Genomic DNA, 22436 nt, shown 5'->3' on the forward strand with positions numbered 1-22436 from the left:
AGGATGAAAAGAACAAGTGATATAGGGATAGCAGTTCTCCAGTGCCTTTCTCTTATTCCTGCGGCTGTCTGATTTTTGAGGAAAAAGTTATCTTAGACCGATCAGATAACCGGATCTCGGTGGAAGTAAGCATCCGAACCCGCCCTGGCTCCGAGAATGAGGGATTTGTCCCACCTCGTCTCCTACGAATCACTTGGCTGGCAAGCTAGCTGGAGGGTCGCAACCAACCGTCTCCCACTTCGGCCCCCCACTATATGTGACCTCTCGGCCCTTGGGCTTCTAGCTTTGCAAGCGATGCTCGCTCTTTTCTGAATCTATTTCGCGTAGTTTGGGCATCTTGTTGACACCACCCCTCCCTGGCACACCGCCCCTCTTCGGATCAGGTTCTCTCTTTAAATACTCGCTTTGGCCCTTCAATTTGGCCCTTCAAAACCGAACCACTTTCAATTTCTACCATGCTCACCCAATAGCGTTATTTCAAAACTGCCTTTGCCGCTTACTTTTCCTCATCTACTGCTTTAAGTCTAACTATATCCTTCCCTATGGCGGTTGCGGAGAACGCGATAGCACTGAAGAATGAGATGTCGATGGAACTCCCTACGCTCCCGCCCAATCAGGGCTTCGAAGCCTTCAAAGATATCCTGTTCGGATCTGTGAGTCGCCTCGCTGTATCATTCAGTGCTACCCTGGGCACCACTGACACCCCGTTCAGACGGCGGGAATGGTAGGGAAAGTGATCGAATACCCTTTTGATACCGTCAAAGTACGATTGCAATCCCAGCCAGATCACATTCCTCTGAAGTACACCGGACCTCTGGATTGCTTTCGTCAGTCATTCCAAGCAGATGGTGTACGTGGGCTCTACCGGGGGATCAGTGCTCCTATGGTTGGGGCTGCTGTTGAGAATAGTTGTCTGTTCTTCAGCTACCGACTCGTCCAAGACATATTTCGCGCCACGTTGTACTCCCCATCAGACATGCTGCCATTCCCAGCTCTTGTACTCTGCGGCGCTGCATCTGGGTCAATTACCTCACTCGCACTTACCCCGGTAGAGCTGATCAAATGCAAAATGCAAGTACCCCTAGCGGGCCCGGGCGGTAAAGCGCCGGGACCTCTGGCTCTCATCGTATCTGTCTTCCGCCGCGATGGTCTCATGGGCTTTTGGCGAGGACAATTGGGGACGTTCATACGCGAAACTGGCGGTGGCGCCGCCTGGTTTGGCAGCTACGAAGGAGTCATGGCGCTTTTTCGCTCATCCGGTACAAGGTCTGAGCGGGCTGACGGTGTCTCCCTTAAGTCTGATCGTGTCCCCATACCTCAGCAAATGCTCGCTGGTGCCGCGGCCGGTGTCAGCTATAACTTTCTATTCTATCCTGCTGATACGATCAAGTCACGTATGCAGACCGAGGATCTGACACGCCTGACGCACAAAAATGAGCGACAGACTTTCTGGGGGGTGGCCCGGGCCTTGTGGGCACAACAAGGAGTGAAAGGTTTATATCGAGGTTGTGGTATAACTTGCGCTCGGTCTGCTCCCAGCTCAGCCTTTATTTTTACGATATATGAAGGTTTACGAAGCCATTTTGGTTAGAGCGTGTCGTCACTGAATGATCTTTTATTTTTCTCGGTTTCCTTACTCTTGCCACGTTCGCTGGCTTTTTTTTCTTTCCTTTTCTTTCTTTTCCATTTTTGGTCTTTCTTATTGTGCATTGTTGTATGATACCTATATCTCATGTTTCAGATCTAGATCTCATTGCTTCTCTCTCTTCTATATCCATCTTTTGTTCTTCCCTGTTTCTCTTTTTCTTATACCTCTAATTTCTTCTAGATATTCGCCTTAGAACTCAATCTGGTACTAATAGAAGAGCCAGACAAAACTTTTCTGAATCGATGCTTGCCAGGGTGACCTTTTCGTAACTTTTCCAGTCGCAACCACTCGAGGATGATCAGACTTTTCTAAGGCCCGATATTGATCGCAGTATAGTATATTGAATAAGATGCAGGAGAGGATCTGTGTACTGTACGTCGTATGACTTAGGTATGTAGTAGTAGCTGTAGTAGTAGCTGTCAGCCTGTCACTGTAGGAGCGGCTCCACTGATTTCCGATAGTGCAAATTTTCAAAGAGGGGCTGCGCCGCAAGACAAGGTCAGACATGACGTGACCTGTGACCTGAGACCTACCCTCTCCCGCAATCATTGTCATCTTTCCTCGTCTCGCGCCTTGTGGACCAATCCATGTAAGACCAGATCTATCATTGACTTGTTGTTGATCTGTGCGAGTGTAGCCTTGAATACCAAGAAACATGGAAATGAACATGGCATCGTCGGTTGATCATCTCTCGGCCCAAGAGCTGGAGACTCTCTCCACCAAAGCTATTGCGGCCAAAGACGTTGCATACTGTAAGTTCGACATGTGCACTATTATCTGAGCCCTCCAACGCTACACATAGTCGTTGCAATAAAAACATATTCGTGCTTGACTTTGATATACCTCAACACATGACCCTGCGAATTGGTTGTTTAATCGCTGACTACTATACTAGGCCCATATTCCAAGTTCCGTGTTGGGGCTTGCGTTCTGACACAAACAGGCGAGTACTTTCACGGGGCAAACGTCGAGAACGCTGCCTATCCCGTTGGTACCTGTGCAGAAAGGGTCGCGCTGGGAACTGCTGTTGTGAGTTGCCTATTTATTTCTTTCATGCTACACTGGCGCTGCAAGTCACTGCGAGTTCAGGACGCCTTTCAGGAATGACCCCTCTACAACTCATTATTTGCCAGCTTTCCCTTCCTCTTGATGCCCTGCTTTAGTGGATGTGTTGTACAGTGATTCCGGGCTTCTTTCCAGTATTGAAGACATGGCTTACATATTGGACTGATCTGCAGGTGGCTGGACACCGCGACTTCAAAGCTATCGCCGTTTCAACAGACATTGAACCAGCAGCATCACCATGCGGCATGTGCCGGCAATTGTAAGTACTTCCTAACCTCAATAAGACAGCCCATGCCCCCTTTCTCCACACCAGTTAAAACAATACTTTGCTATCTTGTGTGACTGTCAATAGCGCATCGTCCCGTATCGCAATGGCTGATTGAGCAATAGTATACGTGAATTTTGTGCTTCATCAGTTCCCATATTTATGTATGACTGTCAAGGAAATTTCACTGTGAAGACTATCGGAGAGGTACCCCCACCCGTGGTGATGATCCCGATCATTAGACTGATAACCGTCCATCTTAATCTGACATCAATCGCTAAACTAATTGTGATTTGCAGCTTCTGCCAGACTCTTTCGGGCCAGACGATTTGCCTAGCGCATAGTAAGTACTTGCGCTATAGCCTCGCTATATTCAGTCTGCTGGGATAGCATGCAACCGACGAGTCTCCTTTTCTTGCAATCCTTAATTTTTTTAAAAGTGCATGAAAGAGCCTACTATGTCTCCCCAGCTTGATTCAGTTTCAACATTACTTGACAGCTCATGTTCACCAATGGCCATACACGGCTGCTAAGGAGGACAACCCTGTCAGTTCTGAGATCCAGTGCTGAAATTCGAATCTTTCGCTTTGATCAGGGTCTACGATTCCATCATAAATCTTCCTTGTATCCCCGTTGCAGAGGCATCTTCTTCCTGACGTCAATCTTGCAAGCGCAGCATTACCTGACCAGTAAGATTTTCCCCAGGCGGGTTTCTTGAGCAAGCGGACAAGATGACTATGTAGGCAGGCATGGATTATTGAAACGCTGGGGAATGAGAAGTAGCAAGGGAGCTAGTACTAGTTAGTACATTTGATTGAAGGTAGATATTAGACTGAGCCAATATAGCCTACCGGATGACGAGGCCTTGATGAATGGAGAATCAAGCATTCTAGGAGAAAATAGTCAAGCAAGGATAGTACAGCAAACCTAACATGAGTTCTGAGTACAAAAAGGCAGACGACAAACCTCCCCCCCCCACACCTCCCCCCACCCACCCACCAAACACATCTCCGGCACCTAACCAACCCTTCAGTCTTTACACTGAAACTTTCGTACAGCAATATGGAATCATGGACTAGCTGTTAGGCTTATTGAAAAAAAGGGGGGGATGTGCCCTACCGCTAAAGCTCATCCTCCTCGTCCATGTCGGCGTCTTCGACCCCCAGAAGCTCATCCTCATCGTCAACGACGCTAGTGTAATCGCCCCGCCGTGCTGCAAAAGCCCCCCGAGACGAGTAGGGCCGCGTGTAGCCTCCGCTGCGCCTTACTCGCAATCTTCCGCTTGCACTTCGCCATAAGCCAGTGGCCAGAAGAGGCAAGGCTTTGACAATAGCCACCGCGCCCGCAATTATAGTTATGGGAACAGTGACGAAATGTGAGTCTCGCGATAGCAAACCAGGAGAAGTACCAACACTTTCGCCAAGGCGGATCTGGCCAAATTTGCCGTCCCACCTGGTGTAGACGTAGTATCCAACAGCACTTGCTACAGCAATAGGTGTCACAATGGCGAAGAATAGTCCAACGCCGCCGATGCCGTGTCTTTGCTGAAATTCCTCTTCCTTATTTGGGCAGGGCTTCGACCTTAGGTGGTCCAGCTCTAATCCCCCTTCACAGGTCGTTTGTGGCAAACGCCGGTATCCTGTAGGTTCCCAATATTCAACTCGATCAGGGTCCGCCCTGCAAATGGCCATCGCATCTGGTGGAGACAGTCCTTCGACAAGCCGACAGCTACCATCACTCAGAGGTTCGTAATTATAATCACTGTTCGATGTTAGCAAACAACCAGTCGCTCCTGATGTAGGTTCACCCTCGCACAATGAAGAGGTCGTACCATTCAAAGTCAGATTTTGTGCAACTGCAATTCCTCCCTATGCTGTGAATATGAGGCTCACGCCAGTCATTCCAACACTGGGCTTCGGGTTTCTTGCGATGATATTGTTCAACATGACCGAACAGACAGTTCTTCTCCTCGAAAGGGTGTTTTGGCTCCCAAATATAGTAATCGTCGCTAGCTCCACTATCCTCATTCAAATTGCATGAGGCAGCCCGGAGGTTAGTGAAGTCAATGTTAACGGTCGCGAGTTTATTTCGATTCTCCGACTCCGTATCTCTACCCCAAAGGAGAAAATTCTTTGACGTATCAGACGGTACAGTCGAGATATCTTCAATTTGCATTGGAACATCTGAAAACCGGTATTCTTCCCAGGTGCTACCTTCGTCTGTACTGTAATACAGTACTTGGGTCGGTGTTGATTCGCGCACGATCACGATTAAAGATCCCGAGTCACCAAATTCCCATAAGTATTTGCCTTGCTTCACGAACTTCCAAGTGAATCCAGCGTCTCGTGTGATGAATGTATCCGGTTCTATGTCGCTGACCAAATGATCACCCACATTGCCTACACCAACCATCAGGCCAATTGCTGAGCCAGACGAATACGTGTCTCTTTCGTCCCTCCGCTCTGTATAGCCATGGAGGTGGAGCGAGCAACCCGGGACCCCTTTGCCTTCTTCCACAGCACAGCCGAATTTCTTGCCGTCCGCGTCTATCGGGGGGGACAGCAACATCCAACGGCCTCCATCATTGTGCGTAATCATGGTTCTCAATTTTTTGGGCTCTCCCGATGAGAGTGTGTCCACATTACTGACAATATTTGCAATAGCAACACCTTCAAGGCCTTGAATTTTCTCGAAGTCGACATAGCCGCGATGGTCCCGACTCACTGCACCAAGGCTGAGCACGTAGGAGGTCCCATTACTATTACTCTTTATAATGGAGCCATACTCTGCTCCTTCGGCATTGCTCACCGTCACGTGCAAGAAAACAGCATGAGTAGAGCTTTCGAGGACAGTATAGGCTGTCTGAATTGGGACGTTGAGGTTCGGGGGAAAATGTGCTTGCGCAAAAGTCCGACCGTCCACACTGCTGCTCGCAACCAATGACTCCGGTTTTTCAGGGTTTCGAGATGCTACCACGATGAATTCAGACATCGTAGCATAATTGATAACATCCTCAAAATGGACATGTCTGTCGGCAAACTCATTTTCGCTCGATATAAGTTGCAACCGATTGTTTCGATTTTCGCTTTCGAATTGCTCACAGAATATCAGGTTATTGCTGTCAAGGCGGGTCTCTCGACTCTCGAACTCGCATTTCTGGACGTAGCGGAGAAGAAGTTTCCAGTTTTCGCCGCGATTATGGCTGATGTGGGCATTAGAGTGGCAGTCGCCAGAATGACAATCCACGGCACCCGTCCATATAAGCCAATCTTTATACTGGGGATGAAAGGAGAGAGTAGGGAGACGTTCATTAGCAGGTGGAATCGGCGCCTCAAAGCTTTTGAATGACTGGGCTCGATCAACCGTCCAGAATGCCTCCTTTCCATCAGTCAAGAAAAAGGCTGTGTCACTACTGAACGGATGAGGCGCGATTCTGGTGACTTTCTTGCCTTGCAATGACTGCTGCCAAGTTTTACCGTGGTCATTAGAGACATACAGATCGTGTGCACTGGTGAGCATGATGACAGTTTCGTCTTTTCCTGAGCTGCTGGATTGCCGTTCCAAGTAAATATATGCGGTAAATTGCTTCGCATCAAAGAACTGTTTGGTATGACTGATCGTCTCATTACTATCGTGAGGACTCCCAATGTCCTCGCAGAGCCACTCGATCTGGTCATCCTTGTTCACACCGCCTTCTCTGATGCAGGTGTTTCCTGGGATGAGTCTCCAGCCTGATGGGCCTAAGTACGTATCGGTTGGATTCGTGCATTTTCCCTCTGGGGGTCTGGGGATTCGAGCAGGTTTGCAGCTCTCTCTCTCCTCACTGAACTGTTCACACTCAAAATCCTCAATGGTGCACTTACAGGGTTCCAGGATTGGCCGAGGGTCTTTAAACTCCTCGTCCACAAAACAGTTTGCGTTAGCCCTCCTGCGACGATAGAACTGCTTGTGTCCCATTAAGCAGTCAGGTTCACCCTTCTCATTTAGCCTGGCCGGCCACTTTTCGAAGTCATCCTGACCACATTTTCTTTCGTGGAGACCCTTGAAATCAATGGAATAAACGATATGGTCTCCTTCACTCCGCCCAACGAGGACGAACTTCAGGCTGGTAGAGTCGGGAGTTGTCGTGACCATGCTGGGGTAAATTGTGTGCTCTAGATCGAGTGAATCCCATTCCTTGCCATGATCGAGAGAGAATCTGACTTTTTTCGCCTGTCCGGCATCGCTAACCGCCATAATCACGGCTCCCTGGTCACCGAATTCGTACTTATATGGCCCATCGAGAGCATGCCGCCATGTAACTCCCGCATCGTCTGAAACAAACAAGTCGCCATCAATATATTGCTTGAGATTGTCGCCTGTGTTGCCGACGCCCATGATTACACCCGGTGCCGGACTTGAAAATACGCGGCCGACGTTTGCAAAAGTAGTCACTGAGTGTAGATGTAGACTCTTATCGCCCATTCTAAGTGGCTGAAAGGTTCTGCCATCGTCGAAGCTTATTTGGCTGATGATCTTCTTTTCGGCACCGAATTCAACCTTTTTGGGATTCTTGACCGTGTTGACCAAAACTATTCCTTGGATCCCAGCTACCTTTTCAAAGTCCACAATACCAGCTTCATTGCGATTCGTATGCTCAATATTGCGAGTGAAGAACGAGCCATTTGAGTTGGACGTAAACAGCACACCCATCCCACTAAACGGGCTGGTTAGAACATCCACTTGGAGGCTGTAGTTGGTGCTTTCCAACATGGTGTAGGCATCTTGTTCTATCCTGTGGCCGCCAAATTCTGCTCGACTCCAAGCAATTGTATCGGTGGTGACATACAGGGCGAGTTCGTCTGTCCCCTTCGATTTAACAGCAGCAACAACAAACTTTTTGACAGCAGCGGTACTGATGACTCCAGAAATTGGCCGATCTGCTTGCAGCTTTACTTCGATACCATCTGTACTACTGCTGAAATAATCGTCAGAGTACACGAGGCGGTTAGCGTGACCAAATGGCACCTTCAAGCCCGGGACAACACATAGTGTCCTATCTATGAATTGAAAGGATGGAATATCCTCCGCGAAATCCGGATGCCCAATAGCCCACGAACATCCTGCAGCACTCTCGCGCAGAAATTTGACCGTTTGGAAGTCGTCTGTCGTATAGTATGACCTCACGATGCAGAAGAACCCAGCGCATTCTTCGCTCTGGAAAATCACTTTACTCGAATCCCAGCCATGAAATATAAGCGGCGAATGTTGCTGAGATGCTGGAAAGTCATCAATCGTAAAGATATGCCAGGTTTTACCCTGGTCCTTCGTCATTATATGGCGCCCATCGTTGCCCAAAGCATAAGCTCTATTCTTGTCGAATGGATGCTGTTGAACGTAAACCCGTTGTGTCATGAATTTGCCCTCTACCGTGACCTGTTCCCATTTCTCACCTCCATCGAATGACTGGAAGATTTCTCCATTCTCCAAGCTCATGAGGACTTTATCTGTATCCTCGAAGTAAAAAAGCGATACCGGAGCATGCTCGAACTTGGTCGTGGTGACTTTGGGTTCGCCGGATGATTTTGCAATGCTGGGCCGCAGCATAAGAGCCAGTATAAAGTAGCCCACTAGCAGGAGCCATCGGGACATCATCGCCACGACTTTACAACATTGGGCAAAACGCGGCGAACAAGGGCGGGATATCTCGATAGATGCCGCGCCAAATAAAGGTTGAATAGGCAGAGGTTGAGAACCAAACAGATATCGACTATGTGATTGACTAACTTGTGGGTTCAAGCGTGTTCGGGGCACCGAAGAATAGAGGACGAGTTGATCTGCACGTATTCGAAGTCGGCATAGCTGTTGCTGCGTGGCCCAACTTTCAAGAGGCAGCTTATTGATCACGTGGGGGTCGTTTCGGCTTATCTCGAAGCACTACGTAATGACCTCACATGCGGACAGCGGCAACAGGTAAGGCTCATCTGCTCACCTTCGAGGCCTTTTCATATTGAAGTTATCATGTAGTATCTAGCAAGTAATAGCGTGAGGTTTCCACCAAACAGGATTGAGAATTCCTCAGCTGCCGTATTTCTGTCTGTCCACACATTTATATGTTTCGAATGCAATGCTAGAAACTAGTTAAGTTATACTTTATACCCCCGATATAATTAGTACACCAATTTGAGAATAACAAAGCTCGCAGCTGAGATACTCATCCCAACGCATTGAATTGAATCTTTCAGATCACAAAATGTTATACTTAACCGATTGGTTACACATTCTCCACAGATTAATCTAAAAAGTGCTCATTGACTGATACAATTCAGACAAACGACATGCGCATCAATGTCATAGGATTATTACAGCTGGCCTAAAATGAAAGCCAATTTTGCACAATACTGAGACATATACACTTCCCTGCTTATCATGTTCTCTGAGCCTTGATCATTTCCAAATCAAAGATTATTGAGCACAACCTGTAAAGCGGCCGTGTTGGAATCCTCCCTTCGAGAAACATAAGCCTTGACTTCCTGCACGCTAAGGTTTGTATCCACATGACTCGTGCCTCGTCCTTGATCTATACCAGCATTGCCATTCCCAGTACCCGTATTGACAGCGCTTCCTCGTATCCGCTCCTGCAAAGCTTCGGAACCAATGACAAAAAGGTTTCCGACTTCGAGAAGGACATCTAGCGCACCACTTGAGCCCTTAATTTGCTCATCAATGTCCCAACTCCTCAAGAGATCGGTGTATTGTGTCATATCCTTGGTTACTATAAGCCCTCCCGGCCCGTTCACAATAAAGCGTTTGAAATGTTCAAGGAGAAGACTTTTTGTCCCAATTGCAATCTCCGTGAGTAACTGGCGAAGGTTGGAGCCACTAGGTGGCAGAGAGCTCTTGAGGACATCATGAGCACGAGCTAAGAAGGCACAGGTTGACGCACATGTCTGAAATTCGTTTAGTAAACATCACGCTAAGACAAAGGAATGATGCGAGGACTAACCGGAGTCTGAAGCCTCTCCAACCAGGTTGTGTTGTCACCCTCTTTTGGTCGGAAGTCATTTTTTTTCTGACCAGATAAAAGTTTGCTCACCCAGGTCAAAGTCGCATCAATGACCTTTTGCTCTATTGAGTTTATCTTCTCCTCAATTCGTATCGTGATCAAATTTGTTTTTTTCTCCATTTCTCGACGAACTGTGATGCTTCCTGCGGCAAGAGGGATGAGTAAAGTGTTAATGCACATAACCATTAGATTGGCGATGCTGATGGCGTTTCGTATAGCTGGAATATATCCGAGATCAGGCTCGGTTCTACCTGATTCCTGGGACGTGGCTACATCCAGAGCAGCGTCGAGACAAACTTCAATATAACCCTCTCCCATCATTGAAAGAAGAAGGCCCAGAAGAGCAAGCATATCCTTGGGCGTCTCACTAGTCATACTCAGTTCTAGTCCTCTACCGACTGCTTCCGCAAGCCATTTCAACATACGTTTTGCATGGGCGATGCTGGGGATACCGTCGTCTTCCGTAAGCTTGATATCTGCAAATTTAGTGGAATCTGTGGCTTCCCTCAAGCCTGCCAATTGCAGTAGCAGACCTTTCTGCGTCGAGGGGAGTTCGGAAGACTCAAGGCGTGAAATATATGCATCTCTTGCGGAGACGAGAACCTCTGTGCCTGACTTCGAGAGGGATGCCATGAAGGTTGTCACCGCTTTCTTTCTGCGAGCGTGGAAAGTGGTGAACTTGAACTGTAAAGAGGTATATAGTTCTTCCAATGTCTTCTTTTCTCTTTCTATGTAAGACGACCCCACAAAATAGGGCACAAACAAGTCCTCTAATTGCTGGTCAAGAATGAGGGCTGTCTGTGATGAGATAGGATCGGGATGTTCGGTCAATCCATGGGCTTTTAAGTCATCGACTAGTGCGCTGAGATAACTGCGGGAGCTTTGCAAAGAACGTAGAAACGCTAGTGATGAGACACTGTTCGCCTTGTCCAAGACCATCTCGAGTCGTTGTTGTATTGACTGCTGAAAAACGCGCTGCAAGAACTTCCCCAACACTTGCTCGTAGTATGGGAAAGCCCTTTTGATGATCGCGGACTCTTCTTGAACCACAACTTTGACTTCATCAATGAGTGACTGCAGACTGGGCTCCACTTTTGAAGGTTCGGCATCAGGATCTGCAAGCATTTCCCAGGCTTCAGGATCCCCTCCAACTTGCTCCGTCACTAATTGGCTGCGGTCAATAAAGAACTGATGCTGGTTCACAAACAAAGCAATCACACTTGCACCACCATTGAAATCCTCTAGTACTGTCGCGCAATCCTTCATGCCTTCAAAGTTGGCTTTTCGGTAGAAATCGTCAAATTGCTTGAGCAGATCGTTCTCCAGCGTCTCGGAGAACTTCTCGATGATTTCTCGTGTGTTTAGCCGCATACTGCCCTTTGTGCTCGCATGCTCGTCTGCGATAGATCCATTTGCGAAGGTCTCGTTATGTCTTCCCGCTGCTTCATCCCAACTTGCAGTATCAAGTCGCTGACTGATTCTGAGCAACTGACGCGCAATCTGTGCCGATCGAACTTTGGCCTCACCCGTGCCTGACCTTCTCAGATTCTCTAAAAGTGTCAAATCCCCCCTATTGCTCACACCATCCCAGCATTCGAGGAGAAAATGTGCGTCAAGCGCCCGGCGTCTTTGACGATCTAACTCCTCGAGCTTACGTCCTGTCTCGACGGCCATGCTACCTGTGGCCTCGGAGAGCTCTCCTCCGGACATTCCTGTACCATTAAATGATGTATCTAGTTGCTGGAAGGAATCGACGGTCTGACTTAATTTCCTTCCTAAAGTATTCAAGTTCTGGGTGTGCTGTGCCTCAGCCCTGCGAACTGCTGCGGACAGCTCGTTTTCTTTTATCTCCAGGTCGCCTGATAGTTCGACTATTCGCCGCTGCGCGTGCTCAAATGTCCGTATCAGTGGTTTGGGATCGAACGGCTGGCTTCCACCTGCAGGTACACCTGCAGAACGCCGAGATGATACTGCGGTTTCGGAGAGTGCTTCAATAAATTCCTTCACCATGAAATCACGGCTAGAGAAGTCTTCAAGTGTGAAGCCGGGGCCTTGAGGGAATACCGGACGGGGCACAGCATTGGAAGGAGAACTCGGGGACGCATCGTCCGGCATTTTCTAGACTATAGCGGAATGCCTCTGCATTAATATCAGCTCTATGCTTATTAGGAACTTGAGAAAGGTTGAGAGCACTCCAAGGATAGTCTGCATCTCCCACTGGGTGCAGTGACGAAATACGTGCGGAGTACAGAATAGATGGGGTAGCTTGCTTAGCCGTAATGATAATGGATATTCTCCCTCCGCAAGTGATGAATTTAGCGACTAAAGACAGAGCAGACCTACTTAAGTTGAACGAGCTCAATCTCGAATTCCCAACGAGGTAACAGCTTATGTGCACCGCTGCAGTTGTGTTCGGGCGATGTTTCCCGGGTCCGCGCAAAGGATCTGGGTCCACGTTTATTTACGGTATGACCATCCGAGGCTCGCGTGGTTATTTTCGACCAGCAAACCTGGCGAGTCCTTTTCTCCTTGTTGACATCCTACGACCCGACGCAATCAGCGCATATGTGCATGCACCTCGAAAAAATGGTTTCAAATCATGATAGAGAGCTAATTCGCAATGATATACACTCTCGAGGGGCCAAGCTCAGTGCTGCTGAGCGGGAAAACATCTTGAGGCCATATCTTCCAGACCCATCTGACCTTCGACGGCGGCCATCACAGCGGCATAAGAAAGCTCACCGAAGGACTCCTGTACGGACGTTTGTCAAAGCACAAATTCATCGTGTTGCATACACATTTGTTCATATTTTCTTTGGAATCATCTACCGGCTCATGCAAAGCTATCATGCTGTTGTGGACCGAATATGTGCGATCATATATTACCACCACCGGACTCCTGAATTGATTCGGAAAGATGTGAAAGGTCTAAAGCGCTTGCCCGAGCATCTCAGTGTTATTTTGTCACTTCGCAAGGAAGAAGACGCCCTCACTGTCCTCATGGACGAGATTGCAGAGCTTGCAGCCTGGAGTGCGAGCGCAGGAATACCAGTGTTGAGTGTGTATGAAAAGACAGGTAGGTGGGCTTGGTTTTTGAGGTCAATCAAAAAGGTCTAAATCCGTTCGAGATATTAACGAACTCGGCAATTTCCCAGGGGCTCTGAAATCCTGTATCCCTGTTCTCCACCGGGTTATCATGAACAAAATGTGTTTCTACTATGGCTCACCCACGGAGCAACCCATGTTGCGTTTATTTGCACCGCATCATCCTGTTTTCGAGCAGCCACAACAAGCCTTTTCTAGGAATCGCAGCAGTGATGCTTTCTTGACTGTGCTTCTACTCTCCGCTACTGATGGCAGGGAGACTTTTGTTGACTTGACTAAAACTTTGGCGGAGATGTCCCAGGGCGGAAAATTGGCACCCCAAGATATCACCATGGAATTGGTCGATGCAGAGATCAGTGAGATTACTACTCAGCCGACTCGACCACTATCGCCAACCATGGGGGAACACAACAGGACTTCTGGCCCGCTCAGGCTCGTCGCGAAGCCTGAGCCTGACCTTCTCTTAGTGTTTGGTTCTTTTCTGAGACTGGATGGGTACCCACCTTGGCACATCCGATTGACCGAAATGTTTTGCACTGGTGGTAGGAGTTGTGGGACAAACACCTCTGAGGAAGCAGTTGAATACCACGGATTCTTACGTGGACTTTGGCACTATGCCGGAGCTCAGATGAGATTTGGTCGTTGACTTCTGTATACTCCAGCACATCATTTCAAAGACCTTTTCTAGAAATATCATCAGTGTCTCGTCTCGTCACGCATTGTATATTTATACTAAGATAATTTATTCTTTATGGTAAAGAAAGTGTTAAGACGTGGTTGTCATGATTTATTATGATGATCTTAATATTGTTGTTTTTTCACTAAGTCTTGGTGATTGCCGGCAGGGAAGAATCCTATCTAGGCAGCGTGACAGGCGGCGTCATAACTACCAGCAGAACATCAGCAGGCTCAACTACCAGGCTCCCCAGGCTTAACTGCTATAGACGCTGGTTATATAAGATTAATATCCTTGGAGATTACTATATCTATAATATAGAGGATAATAATAAAAGATATTTAGAGTAGATAATCTTAATATAGTAGAAAAGAATAAATAGTAGTAGAAAGAGAAATAGTAGAATATAAATATCTTAGTTATAGTAATTCTTAAATATACTAATAAAATTAGGTATATTAATATTAGATAATTATATCTATATATTATCTTTAGCTTTATAATCTTTCTACTATATAAGATATTAAATAACTAGAGTTCTATACTAACTATAGAATACTATATATTTACTAAGTATAGTCTCTATTTTCTAGTAATTATTCTTATCTAGGAACTTCTTATTAATCACCTTAGATAGCTTAGAAAGTATATAAATATATATATTAGGATTATTAATATAATAAGCAGGTTTAAGCTAAACTATTAATATAACTAGATATATAGACTAAGATATAGATAAATCTAGATAGTATACTTCTTATCTAATCTTCTTAAGAATAGTAAAAGATCTAGTATACTACTAATTAAGTTTCTACTTAATAATAGAGTTAGATAGTATAGTATACTTCTTATATAATTATAGATATACTTAGTTACTAGATATAAATATTATAGACTTTTAATAATAGTTATAACTATTCTTTATATATATAGTAGTAAAATATTAATTCTTAATTCTACTAAGAAAGAACTATATATCTTTAAGATATTATAGAATAACTTTAGTAATATACTTAAGTTTATATATTTTATTCTATCTAAATAGATATAAAGTAATATTAGTACACATCGGCTATCACAGTACATAACATAAGAGTATAAATTGTGTTTAGCTTTCTAGCTAAATATATCAGTGAAGTTTATAAATATTTATTTGAGTGTCACAATTGAATATTGACTTCCTAAAAAATACATATACTGTACGGAGTACTGTACCAGGGTATCGCAGACGGCAATAGTTTCCGATGCAAACTGGGGGGTTTCTGTACCTAGTCCCCGGCTGCAACTCAGAATGCGGAATAAGTCTACGGCTTCTTGGCAAACCACCTCCTGATCCTATCTTACATTCTACAGTTCAGAGCCGACAGAATGTAATACCTGGACCTCACAAGATTGATTGCGCTCCTTGAAGAAACACACCCTTGAACTGAAAATTGAACACAGATTATCCATGATCAATAATCAGAAGCAGTGCATGATACCGATTGGTCAGGATGGAGAACAGCATTTCGGGACTTGTCGAAAGGTTGGGGAGCGATGAAGATGGGGTACGCAAGATGGCAGTCTTCAAACTGCAAAGTAGCATCGGTGATCCCTCATTCGCCGACATATTCATTGCAGAAGGCGGTCTGATCAGGCTGCGCCATTTGATCTTGCATGCAACTGGAAACACATTGGCATATAGCCTGACAAGCTTTGCAAGACTACTGGAGGTGGATAAGGGCTGGGACTTTGTAGACCAGCATGTTGTTGAAAGGGTATGTGGCTCAAGCGACATGGAAAATTGCATTCAGATATGATTTCAGCTGGGTCTTACCTTGACTGACTAATACTTGTGGTGTCTTAGGTTGTCGAACTCATTGTGAACCATCCTCTTGTCAATATCCTGAGGGGTGCTATGTCCATATTAGTGTCCATAGTGTCATATTCACACATGAGCGAAAGTATCACGCAGTGTGGGGGCTTCGGATATCGTGCGTTGAAGCCTGCAATTGCCATATATCCGCAGTTTCTGGAGATGCTTGTCAGCAGACTGTCCTCTGCGGATCATGCACTTTGTGCCAATGCATTGCAGCTGATCAACTCACTCATGCGAGACTCCATCACGAACGATGCAGATGAGGAATGGCCAAGATTTATCCAAAAACTACAAGACCTGGGAGTCATACGAGCAGTGTACTCCCTGATGCAGGGAAGTGCCATGCAAGACCATCTCCATCCACTGATCGAGTTTCAGTATCTCACAAAAGTTCTTCTGCGGAAGTGGAGAGACATTTCTCTTAACTTGGATCAACCAGAACATAGGAGAGCTTTGAGAGGGATCTATCTGGCCAGCTCTTTGGAAAGGAGCCGGGATAATGGTTCTGAGATAGGCGATGATGTCAGTCCGTCCAAGCGCCATAATCCAGAAAAGTGGCGGCGACTTGGTTTCGAGACGGAAAACCCAGTCATGGACTTTGAAAGTACAGGCTTTTTGGGGTTGATGGACCTCGCAGACTATATCAGAAACAATCAAGATGAATATCAGAGAATCATCATGGAACAATCGACTAGGCCAGCCGATAAACGTTGTCCGATCGCTCGTGCTTCCTTGTCTATTACCTCAATTTTATATGACCATTTCGAGGTCGACAAATCAGACATGGAAGACGTCAAAACATCCTTGCTGATAGATTCGCGCTCTAACGTTGACAGTCTATTTCAGCCTTTGTTGTTACACTGGACGCGGATACATGTCGCTGGATTACATGCTTTCTTCCGTTTGTGGAAGACCACAGGTGCTGAAAGCGAGGATTATGACAAGATTGTGGAACTTGTTCGAGTGCTTCTCGAATCGATTGTCGGTCGAGCACCTCGCACCAAGGATGTGCAAGAGGTGGAGGAAGACATAGTCAATTTTGACTATGGGCGCCTTCGTGAATTACAGATGGAACTATTGGAATTTACATACGAGGATGCTTGGGGACAACATCTGCGGCATATGCGCGAAGAGCTCTACCATGAAGCCCTTCAGTTTGTGAAGGAGCAACGTATACGATGTCTGCTTCGAGGAGGCTGGTTTTCGAATGACAAACCAGAATCAGAAGCGGCATCCAAAAAGTCCTCCTGGAGATATATCCAGCTATCTCATAATCGGCGGCATTTGCACTTTCGCGACTTTGAGCATCGGCAGAAAGAAAACCCACAACTAGACATTCTTTCAGAAAAAAGTAAGCATATCGTCCCTAGCATTCGTTCCTTGTCTTGTGCCTAACTGCTTACGTGCTACACGCTCAGTCGATCTTTCCGCTGTGTCTTCTGTTGTCTCCAATGTCTCAACAGCGCCTGATGATCAGGGTCCATTCGCTGTCAAGACTCAGCCTCACGCTGATCCTTCGATGAGAATAACAATCTATGGTTATATTGACCATACGGCAAAGACAAAGGGCACGGTGGACACCAAACATCATTCTCGGCACCCTAGCAAGTCTACACAAGGAGAGTGCATACTTCTGAATTTGTTTCCGCAATCTCCTCGCGTAGCATCAGAATGGCTTGATGGTTTACTGATGCTACTTGACCAGCAACCTATCACAACTGAAACAAGCAAATTAATTGGTTCAATCAGCGACTATGGCCTGAAAATCCGCCTATTGAACATTCGCTTTGACGACCTAGCACTTTTTGGTGAAACTCCCAGCGTTCCTTCGCGTGAAGGTCTGGACAATGATTACTATTATGACGTCTTCGGGGGTCCTTAAGGCGGGGGTCTTTAAGGGATCCTATCTCGCCTGATGCACTCATTATACATACTTCGAGAGGACACTTTGCATCCACCCACCAAATAATATATAATGCCAATGAGAAAATCCGTTTCGATCCTTCTTCACTTGCGGAAGTGAATGATGACAACCTCGCTCATTACTTTGTAAGCTGGTCAGTTCGAAGGTTAACAATGTGCCACAACTAGACTGAGGACTCTGACAAGGTACTGTGTTTGGCTCGGTAGAACTCCTCCGATTACCGTTCCGAAAATAGTTAGGCCCCAAGTCACCGAAAGTTTACACGTCCAGGCCCACCCTGGCAGTGTCCTGGGCCGACCTTGTTGATCTTCACGCACGTCTGAACAGACTCGGCGCACTTCCGTCCTCCTTAATAATTATTACGAGCTTGAACCCTAGCCATGATTATGTTCTTGTTACCCAAATACACATTAAATTGCATCTTCCTAGCAGACAGGCTGCTATGAAACTCAGCGGACCGCTACACTAGGCAATCCCCGACAGCTGCCATTCTAGCCCTCCCGCTCACCTGGTCTCTGTCCGCCTGGCTCGGTCATTTCCTCTGTCAAGCTGAGGACGGCAAGATCTTCAGCGAAGATGAAACGCAAAGAATCCTCGGATCTTTCTCTGACCTCACTCAATCTCTGTGCCCCTGCCCAGGCCGGCCAGCGATCTCGTCTCGACAAGCATGATGATCTTGCGAAGACCAGCATAACAATGGAGACACCGAGCGCTTTCGATGACGTGATTGAAGACGACTATGACTCTTTCGACGAGATATTCACACAGAATTTCGCTGACGACGGAACTAGTCGAGAGGCAGACATGACAAATGTCCCCACACCCGAAGAGCAAGGCCATCCTTCCCCTTTGAAGGCCCTTGCCTATAGTCATAAATATGCTAGCGCAGTCAAACGATTTGTGATACCACCGGCACGTAACATTAAACCCAGGCTGTATCGTGCAGTTCATGATGAATTACCGTGGGCTCAGAGATTTCCTCCGAATGATCTAAATGAACTGGCGGTTCACAAGAGAAAAATCTCCACTGTGAAAGACTGGCTGGATAATGCATTCCGTGGGACTGGCAAACGGGTATGTAGCTTGGCCATTTGTGAAATTGAACCTCATTAGCTGTTCCGGACTGGGTATCAGGTGACTTGAAGCTGTAACTCATCACTGACAATGGTGAAAGCTACTCATTCTTCATGGTCCTGCTGGCAGTGGAAAGACAACTACTATTTCCATGCTGTCAGAGCTTTTGGGGTTCGAGATACTCGAATGGCGAAATCCTACAGCATCTGACTCCGTCACCGATGTATCAAACTCTCTAGCTTTTCAATTCAGTGACTTCCTGGAGCGGGCCGGCGAGCTCCCGGGTCTCGACCTTGACTGGTCACAACGCAATCAATCCTGGGCTCAAAGGCGCGACTCGCCACAACGGCGTATAATCTTGCTTGAGGAATTTCCATCACAAACAACCCAATCGCCTACTGTGTCTCTGTTCAGACTGGCGATTCAACGGTACCTTGCAATGCCAGTCTCATCTCAAGACATGAACATAACGCCTTGCTCTCCTATCGTTATTATCATTTCGGAGACTCTTCTGGACTCGGGCTCTTCTTCCCAAGATAACATTACAGCTCATCGACTGCTAGGCACGACGATTTGCAATCACCCTCAAACCAGTATTATTGAGTTTAATAGTATAGCTCCCACGTTCATGTTCAAGGCTTTGAATTTGATCATCGAGAAAGAAAGCCGCTGCTCTAAACTCCACAGAGCAGTATCACCTGCTACAATACACACCATCTCTCAGAATGGCGATATTCGAAGTGCGGCTTCCAGTCTGGAATTCATTTGCCTTAAGTCGAACCATTTTAAAGAGACGAAGAAACCGTCTAGAGCCAAGAAGGCCTCTCGGAAAGCTTCCACTCTCACCCCGCTGGAACAGAACACACTCGAGCTGATAGCTCAACGGGAAAGCAGTCTGGGATTGTTCCATGCTGTTGGCAAAATTGTTTATAATAAGCGTGACAATCCAAGCTCTGAAGAAGACGGTCAGCCCGCCATGCCACCAACCCACTTGCGCCATCATGAAAGGCGAAGAGTCTCACAGGTACAAGTCAACGAACTTATCAATGGTCTTGGGACTGATACGCAAACTTTCATCAGTACTTTGCATGAGAATTATGTTCCATCTTGCGATGGTGACTCCTTCGCAGAGTGCCTCGATAACTGCATCAGTGCTCTCTCTGACAGCGACATGCTTTACCCTAACTCTAAAAGGGCAAGCAGATCTTTGGTTCATGCAACTAGAATTAGTGCTGCAGTTGAAACTTTGCGGCAGCAAGACATCAGCTACCAAGTTGCCGCTCGTGGGCTTTTATTTGCTCTTCCTTATCCTGTGAAACGAGTGACATCAATTGGGGGTGGTGTCGGGAGTTCGAAATATGCACAACAACTTCTGTACCCAACTTCGCTGCGGATCATCCATGACATGGAAGTGATTGAAAGCCTCATAGCTTTATGGTCCGCCAGGCTGTTGAATTCGATTAATCGTGTTGCCCCGCGCTCAGTAGCTGTAAATAGTCCTCTCGACGAGAAGGACCTGAGCACTAACAAAGTTTCCTGCCACAAAGGCGCTCATATTGATGGCCAAACAGTTGCAGCTACCATGGTATCGCGCAGTGACCTCTTACTATACCAATTGCCGTACATGGCATGTTTAACCAGGGGAGTTACGGAGCGCCAGGAACTCGAGAGGATTACGAAAATCATCAAGTCGGAGTCCCAGGATTACGGCGGAGCCCTTCATCTACCTGATAAGATAAATAACCCTGGTGGGAACGCTGAATTACCGAGAGAGATTTGGAGGCCAAAAGTTCGTGGCTACAACAACACCCGTGATATCCGTCTAGGGTCTGCGACTGATGAAGAAAGGCTCACTCTGAGTGATGATGAAATCATAGACAATGACTGAGGTGTTTTTCGATCTTAAACTGACATGCGCGCCATGATTGTCGAACCCCAAGCGCTTGATGCTCATCAGATCACTTGTTCTAAGGTTCTAGCTCCGATTACATGTAGAAGCCCTTGGTTATATGTAACTATGCTCCTATCGCCAACACAGACTATGGTCTCATCCCGAGGAAAAATAGCATTGGCTCCGATAGTTGTACCATACAAGGAGTGCAGTTCATTAAGTATCAGAAACAGCCACGTCGGAAGCACTGATCAAGCCTGAAAAAAGAGAGATTAAATACCAATATGTCACATTTCCAATGAGCAAATACAACATAATTGGGTCCTTCTGCTGTGGACTGTACAACACAGTGCACAGCTTACTGTTTGCATCTATTCATATGTAATATGAAGGAGAAGAATATTGAACTGCAGACTCTCTTACCATATTTCACAGTATGTGATTTCTCCTTGTAGTGGCCTCAATCTTATACAATTACATGAATTTCAGACTGGGTGCTTTTTTCTAAACTGGTGTAGAGAAATTATACACTTCACAAATTACTAGCTGTTCTCTTTCCTAAAACAAATCTTCCAGCTTGGGAGACTATCTTCAGACTCAGTTCTAGGCTTAAATTAATCTAACTATGGCATGGTGAGCTTAGTGGTCAGTTAATTAATGCAATTCACAAGCAAGCTGCTACTACAAGCAAACCACTATTGTGAAGGCCAGTTGGTTGATTGACCCCATGGACAACCTTGTCGACCTTGATGACCCTTTCAACCTTGATTGCTTCTTGTGTTTGCTTGCTTTGTGCGGTTGGCCTTGTTCGCTCAATTTATATCATTTATACTAGAGCTATAATATAATACCTACTAATATAGATTTTATTTCTCTTCTTTTCTTGCTATACTTAAAGTTCTTATATAATAGTACTAAATTAGTTTAATAATGTTGACTGTCATCATCCTTCCTTCCATCTTATTCCTTCTTCCTTCCATCTTAGTCTTTCTCTTCTTGATGTCTCCTGTATTTAAGATCTTGCTTGAGGGAGAAGAATAAATAAACAACTTTATATTATTATAATATCTTGATATCTTAGTATCTAGAGAGGATCTTAAGTATAGTATATTAACTATAAGTTAATAGTCTATTCTAAATAATCTTAGATTTCTTAAGATTTATTCTTCAGAGTATAGAGATTACTTTTCTATTATCTACTCTCTTCTTATTTCTTTTACTATAGATAGGATCTCTAACTATTTTTCTTTTATAGAAGAGTATATAACTACTATAATATATAGAACTAGACTGTTAGATTATAATATTCTATAATATATTAAGTAGTTGATATATCTACTAACTAGGTAAAGATATAGTATACTATATTATCTATATTATAGTAAATTATAATAAGAATATTATAAAATAATAAGAAGACTACTTATTAGATATAGATATCTTTTCTTTCTCTATCTTATAAGAACTCTTTCTTTCTTATTCTACTGTCTTCCTGTATTTAAGATCTTGCATGGCTGAGGACAATAGAATAAATAACTTCGTAAGATGAAAATATCTTGATGTCTCAGCTTCCTGAGGGCTTCGGGCCCAACATATCAACTACATTTCTAGAAGAATAATATAAATTATATATTTTAATTAGAAATAATAATTGTAGAAATTCTATAATTATAATCTTAAAGATATTATATAAGAGATACTTCTTAATTACTTATATTTATTTTTAAATATTCTAGAATTATTTCTATTTTTTAATAAACTTATTAACTATTATAAATATCTAATTATTATTACTAGCTTAGTAGAAAGAGTAGTACTAAAGTCTATTATTATAATATAAAAAGATTTAGATATAAAAATAATTGTTTATAAGATACTATATAAT

General features: G+C 45.3%; 7 protein-coding genes across 7 annotated transcripts; 5 read left to right on the forward strand and 2 right to left on the reverse strand.

Moving 5' to 3' along the window:
* Positions 1–715: 715 nt before the first annotated feature.
* amcA (putative mitochondrial ornithine carrier protein AmcA/Ort1) lies at positions 716–1875 on the forward strand. The gene has a single exon (XM_025575206.1). The coding sequence runs from the start codon at positions 722–724 to the stop codon at positions 1589–1591; it is 870 nt and encodes a 289-aa protein (XP_025430772.1). The 5' UTR covers positions 716–721; the 3' UTR covers positions 1592–1875.
* A 440-nt stretch (positions 1876–2315) lies between these two features.
* On the forward strand, positions 2316–3322 carry BP01DRAFT_298101 (cytidine deaminase; the record flags this gene model as incomplete). Its single annotated transcript, XM_025571903.1, has 5 exons — positions 2316–2400; positions 2544–2677; positions 2887–2972; positions 3104–3185; positions 3278–3322. The coding sequence occupies 5 exons, from the start codon at positions 2316–2318 to the stop codon at positions 3320–3322; spliced, it is 432 nt and encodes a 143-aa protein (XP_025430773.1).
* A 664-nt stretch (positions 3323–3986) lies between these two features.
* On the reverse strand, positions 3987–8814 carry BP01DRAFT_392426 (vacuolar protein sorting/targeting protein 10). The gene is made up of 2 exons (XM_025578151.1): positions 4810–8814; positions 3987–4739 (listed from the first exon to the last, which is right to left on the reverse strand). Exons 1-2 carry the CDS (start codon positions 8610–8612, stop codon positions 4100–4102), a joined length of 4443 nt encoding a protein of 1480 aa, XP_025430774.1. The 5' UTR covers positions 8613–8814; the 3' UTR covers positions 3987–4099.
* A 536-nt stretch (positions 8815–9350) lies between these two features.
* On the reverse strand, positions 9351–12399 carry BP01DRAFT_342133 (exocyst subunit SEC10). Its single transcript, XM_025573477.1, has 2 exons — positions 9964–12399; positions 9351–9907 (listed from the first exon to the last, which is right to left on the reverse strand). The coding sequence occupies exons 1-2, from the start codon at positions 12136–12138 to the stop codon at positions 9416–9418; spliced, it is 2667 nt and encodes an 888-aa protein (XP_025430775.1). The 5' UTR covers positions 12139–12399; the 3' UTR covers positions 9351–9415.
* A 210-nt stretch (positions 12400–12609) lies between these two features.
* On the forward strand, positions 12610–13774 carry BP01DRAFT_374494 (ditrans,polycis-polyprenyl diphosphate synthase; the record flags this gene model as incomplete). Its single annotated transcript, XM_025576834.1, has 2 exons — positions 12610–13099; positions 13179–13774. The coding sequence occupies 2 exons, from the start codon at positions 12610–12612 to the stop codon at positions 13772–13774; spliced, it is 1086 nt and encodes a 361-aa protein (XP_025430776.1).
* A 1443-nt stretch (positions 13775–15217) lies between these two features.
* Positions 15218–17912, forward strand: BP01DRAFT_67029 (ELMO/CED-12 family protein). Its single transcript, XM_025580011.1, has 4 exons — positions 15218–15561; positions 15651–17013; positions 17081–17711; positions 17793–17912. The coding sequence occupies exons 1-3, from the start codon at positions 15298–15300 to the stop codon at positions 17542–17544; spliced, it is 2091 nt and encodes a 696-aa protein (XP_025430777.1). The 5' UTR covers positions 15218–15297; the 3' UTR covers positions 17545–17711; positions 17793–17912.
* A 478-nt stretch (positions 17913–18390) lies between these two features.
* Positions 18391–20548, forward strand: BP01DRAFT_297805 (putative cell cycle checkpoint protein Rad17; the record flags this gene model as incomplete). Its single annotated transcript, XM_025571890.1, has 3 exons — positions 18391–18660; positions 18761–20156; positions 20208–20548. The coding sequence occupies 3 exons, from the start codon at positions 18391–18393 to the stop codon at positions 20546–20548; spliced, it is 2007 nt and encodes a 668-aa protein (XP_025430778.1).
* Between the last annotated feature and the right edge of the window lie 1888 nt (positions 20549–22436).

Source organism: Aspergillus saccharolyticus (genome assembly GCF_003184585.1).
Source record: "Aspergillus saccharolyticus JOP 1030-1 unplaced genomic scaffold BP01scaffold_18, whole genome shotgun sequence".
Taxonomy (NCBI): domain Eukaryota; kingdom Fungi; phylum Ascomycota; class Eurotiomycetes; order Eurotiales; family Aspergillaceae; genus Aspergillus; species Aspergillus saccharolyticus.

Bases quoted from the DNA above. Each gene is read 5' to 3' on its own strand.
- amcA (XM_025575206.1), top strand. From the start codon at position 722: ATGGTAGGGAAAGTGATCGAATACCCTTTTGATACCGTCAAAGTACGA.
- BP01DRAFT_392426 (XM_025578151.1), bottom strand. From the start codon at position 8,612: ATGATGTCCCGATGGCTCCTGCTAGTGGGCTACTTTATACTGGCTCTT. The intron at 4,740-4,809 runs GTACGACCTCTT...AACATCGAACAG, and splicing joins ACAAAATCTGACTTTGAATG to TGATTATAATTACGAACCTC.
- BP01DRAFT_342133 (XM_025573477.1), bottom strand. From the start codon at position 12,138: ATGCCGGACGATGCGTCCCCGAGTTCTCCTTCCAATGCTGTGCCCCGT. The intron at 9,908-9,963 runs GTTAGTCCTCGC...AACGAATTTCAG, and splicing joins TGGAGAGGCTTCAGACTCCG to ACATGTGCGTCAACCTGTGC.
- BP01DRAFT_67029 (XM_025580011.1), top strand. From the start codon at position 15,298: ATGGAGAACAGCATTTCGGGACTTGTCGAAAGGTTGGGGAGCGATGAA. The intron at 15,562-15,650 runs GTATGTGGCTCA...GTGGTGTCTTAG, and splicing joins ACCAGCATGTTGTTGAAAGG to GTTGTCGAACTCATTGTGAA. The intron at 17,014-17,080 runs GTAAGCATATCG...CTACACGCTCAG, and splicing joins AGACATTCTTTCAGAAAAAA to TCGATCTTTCCGCTGTGTCT.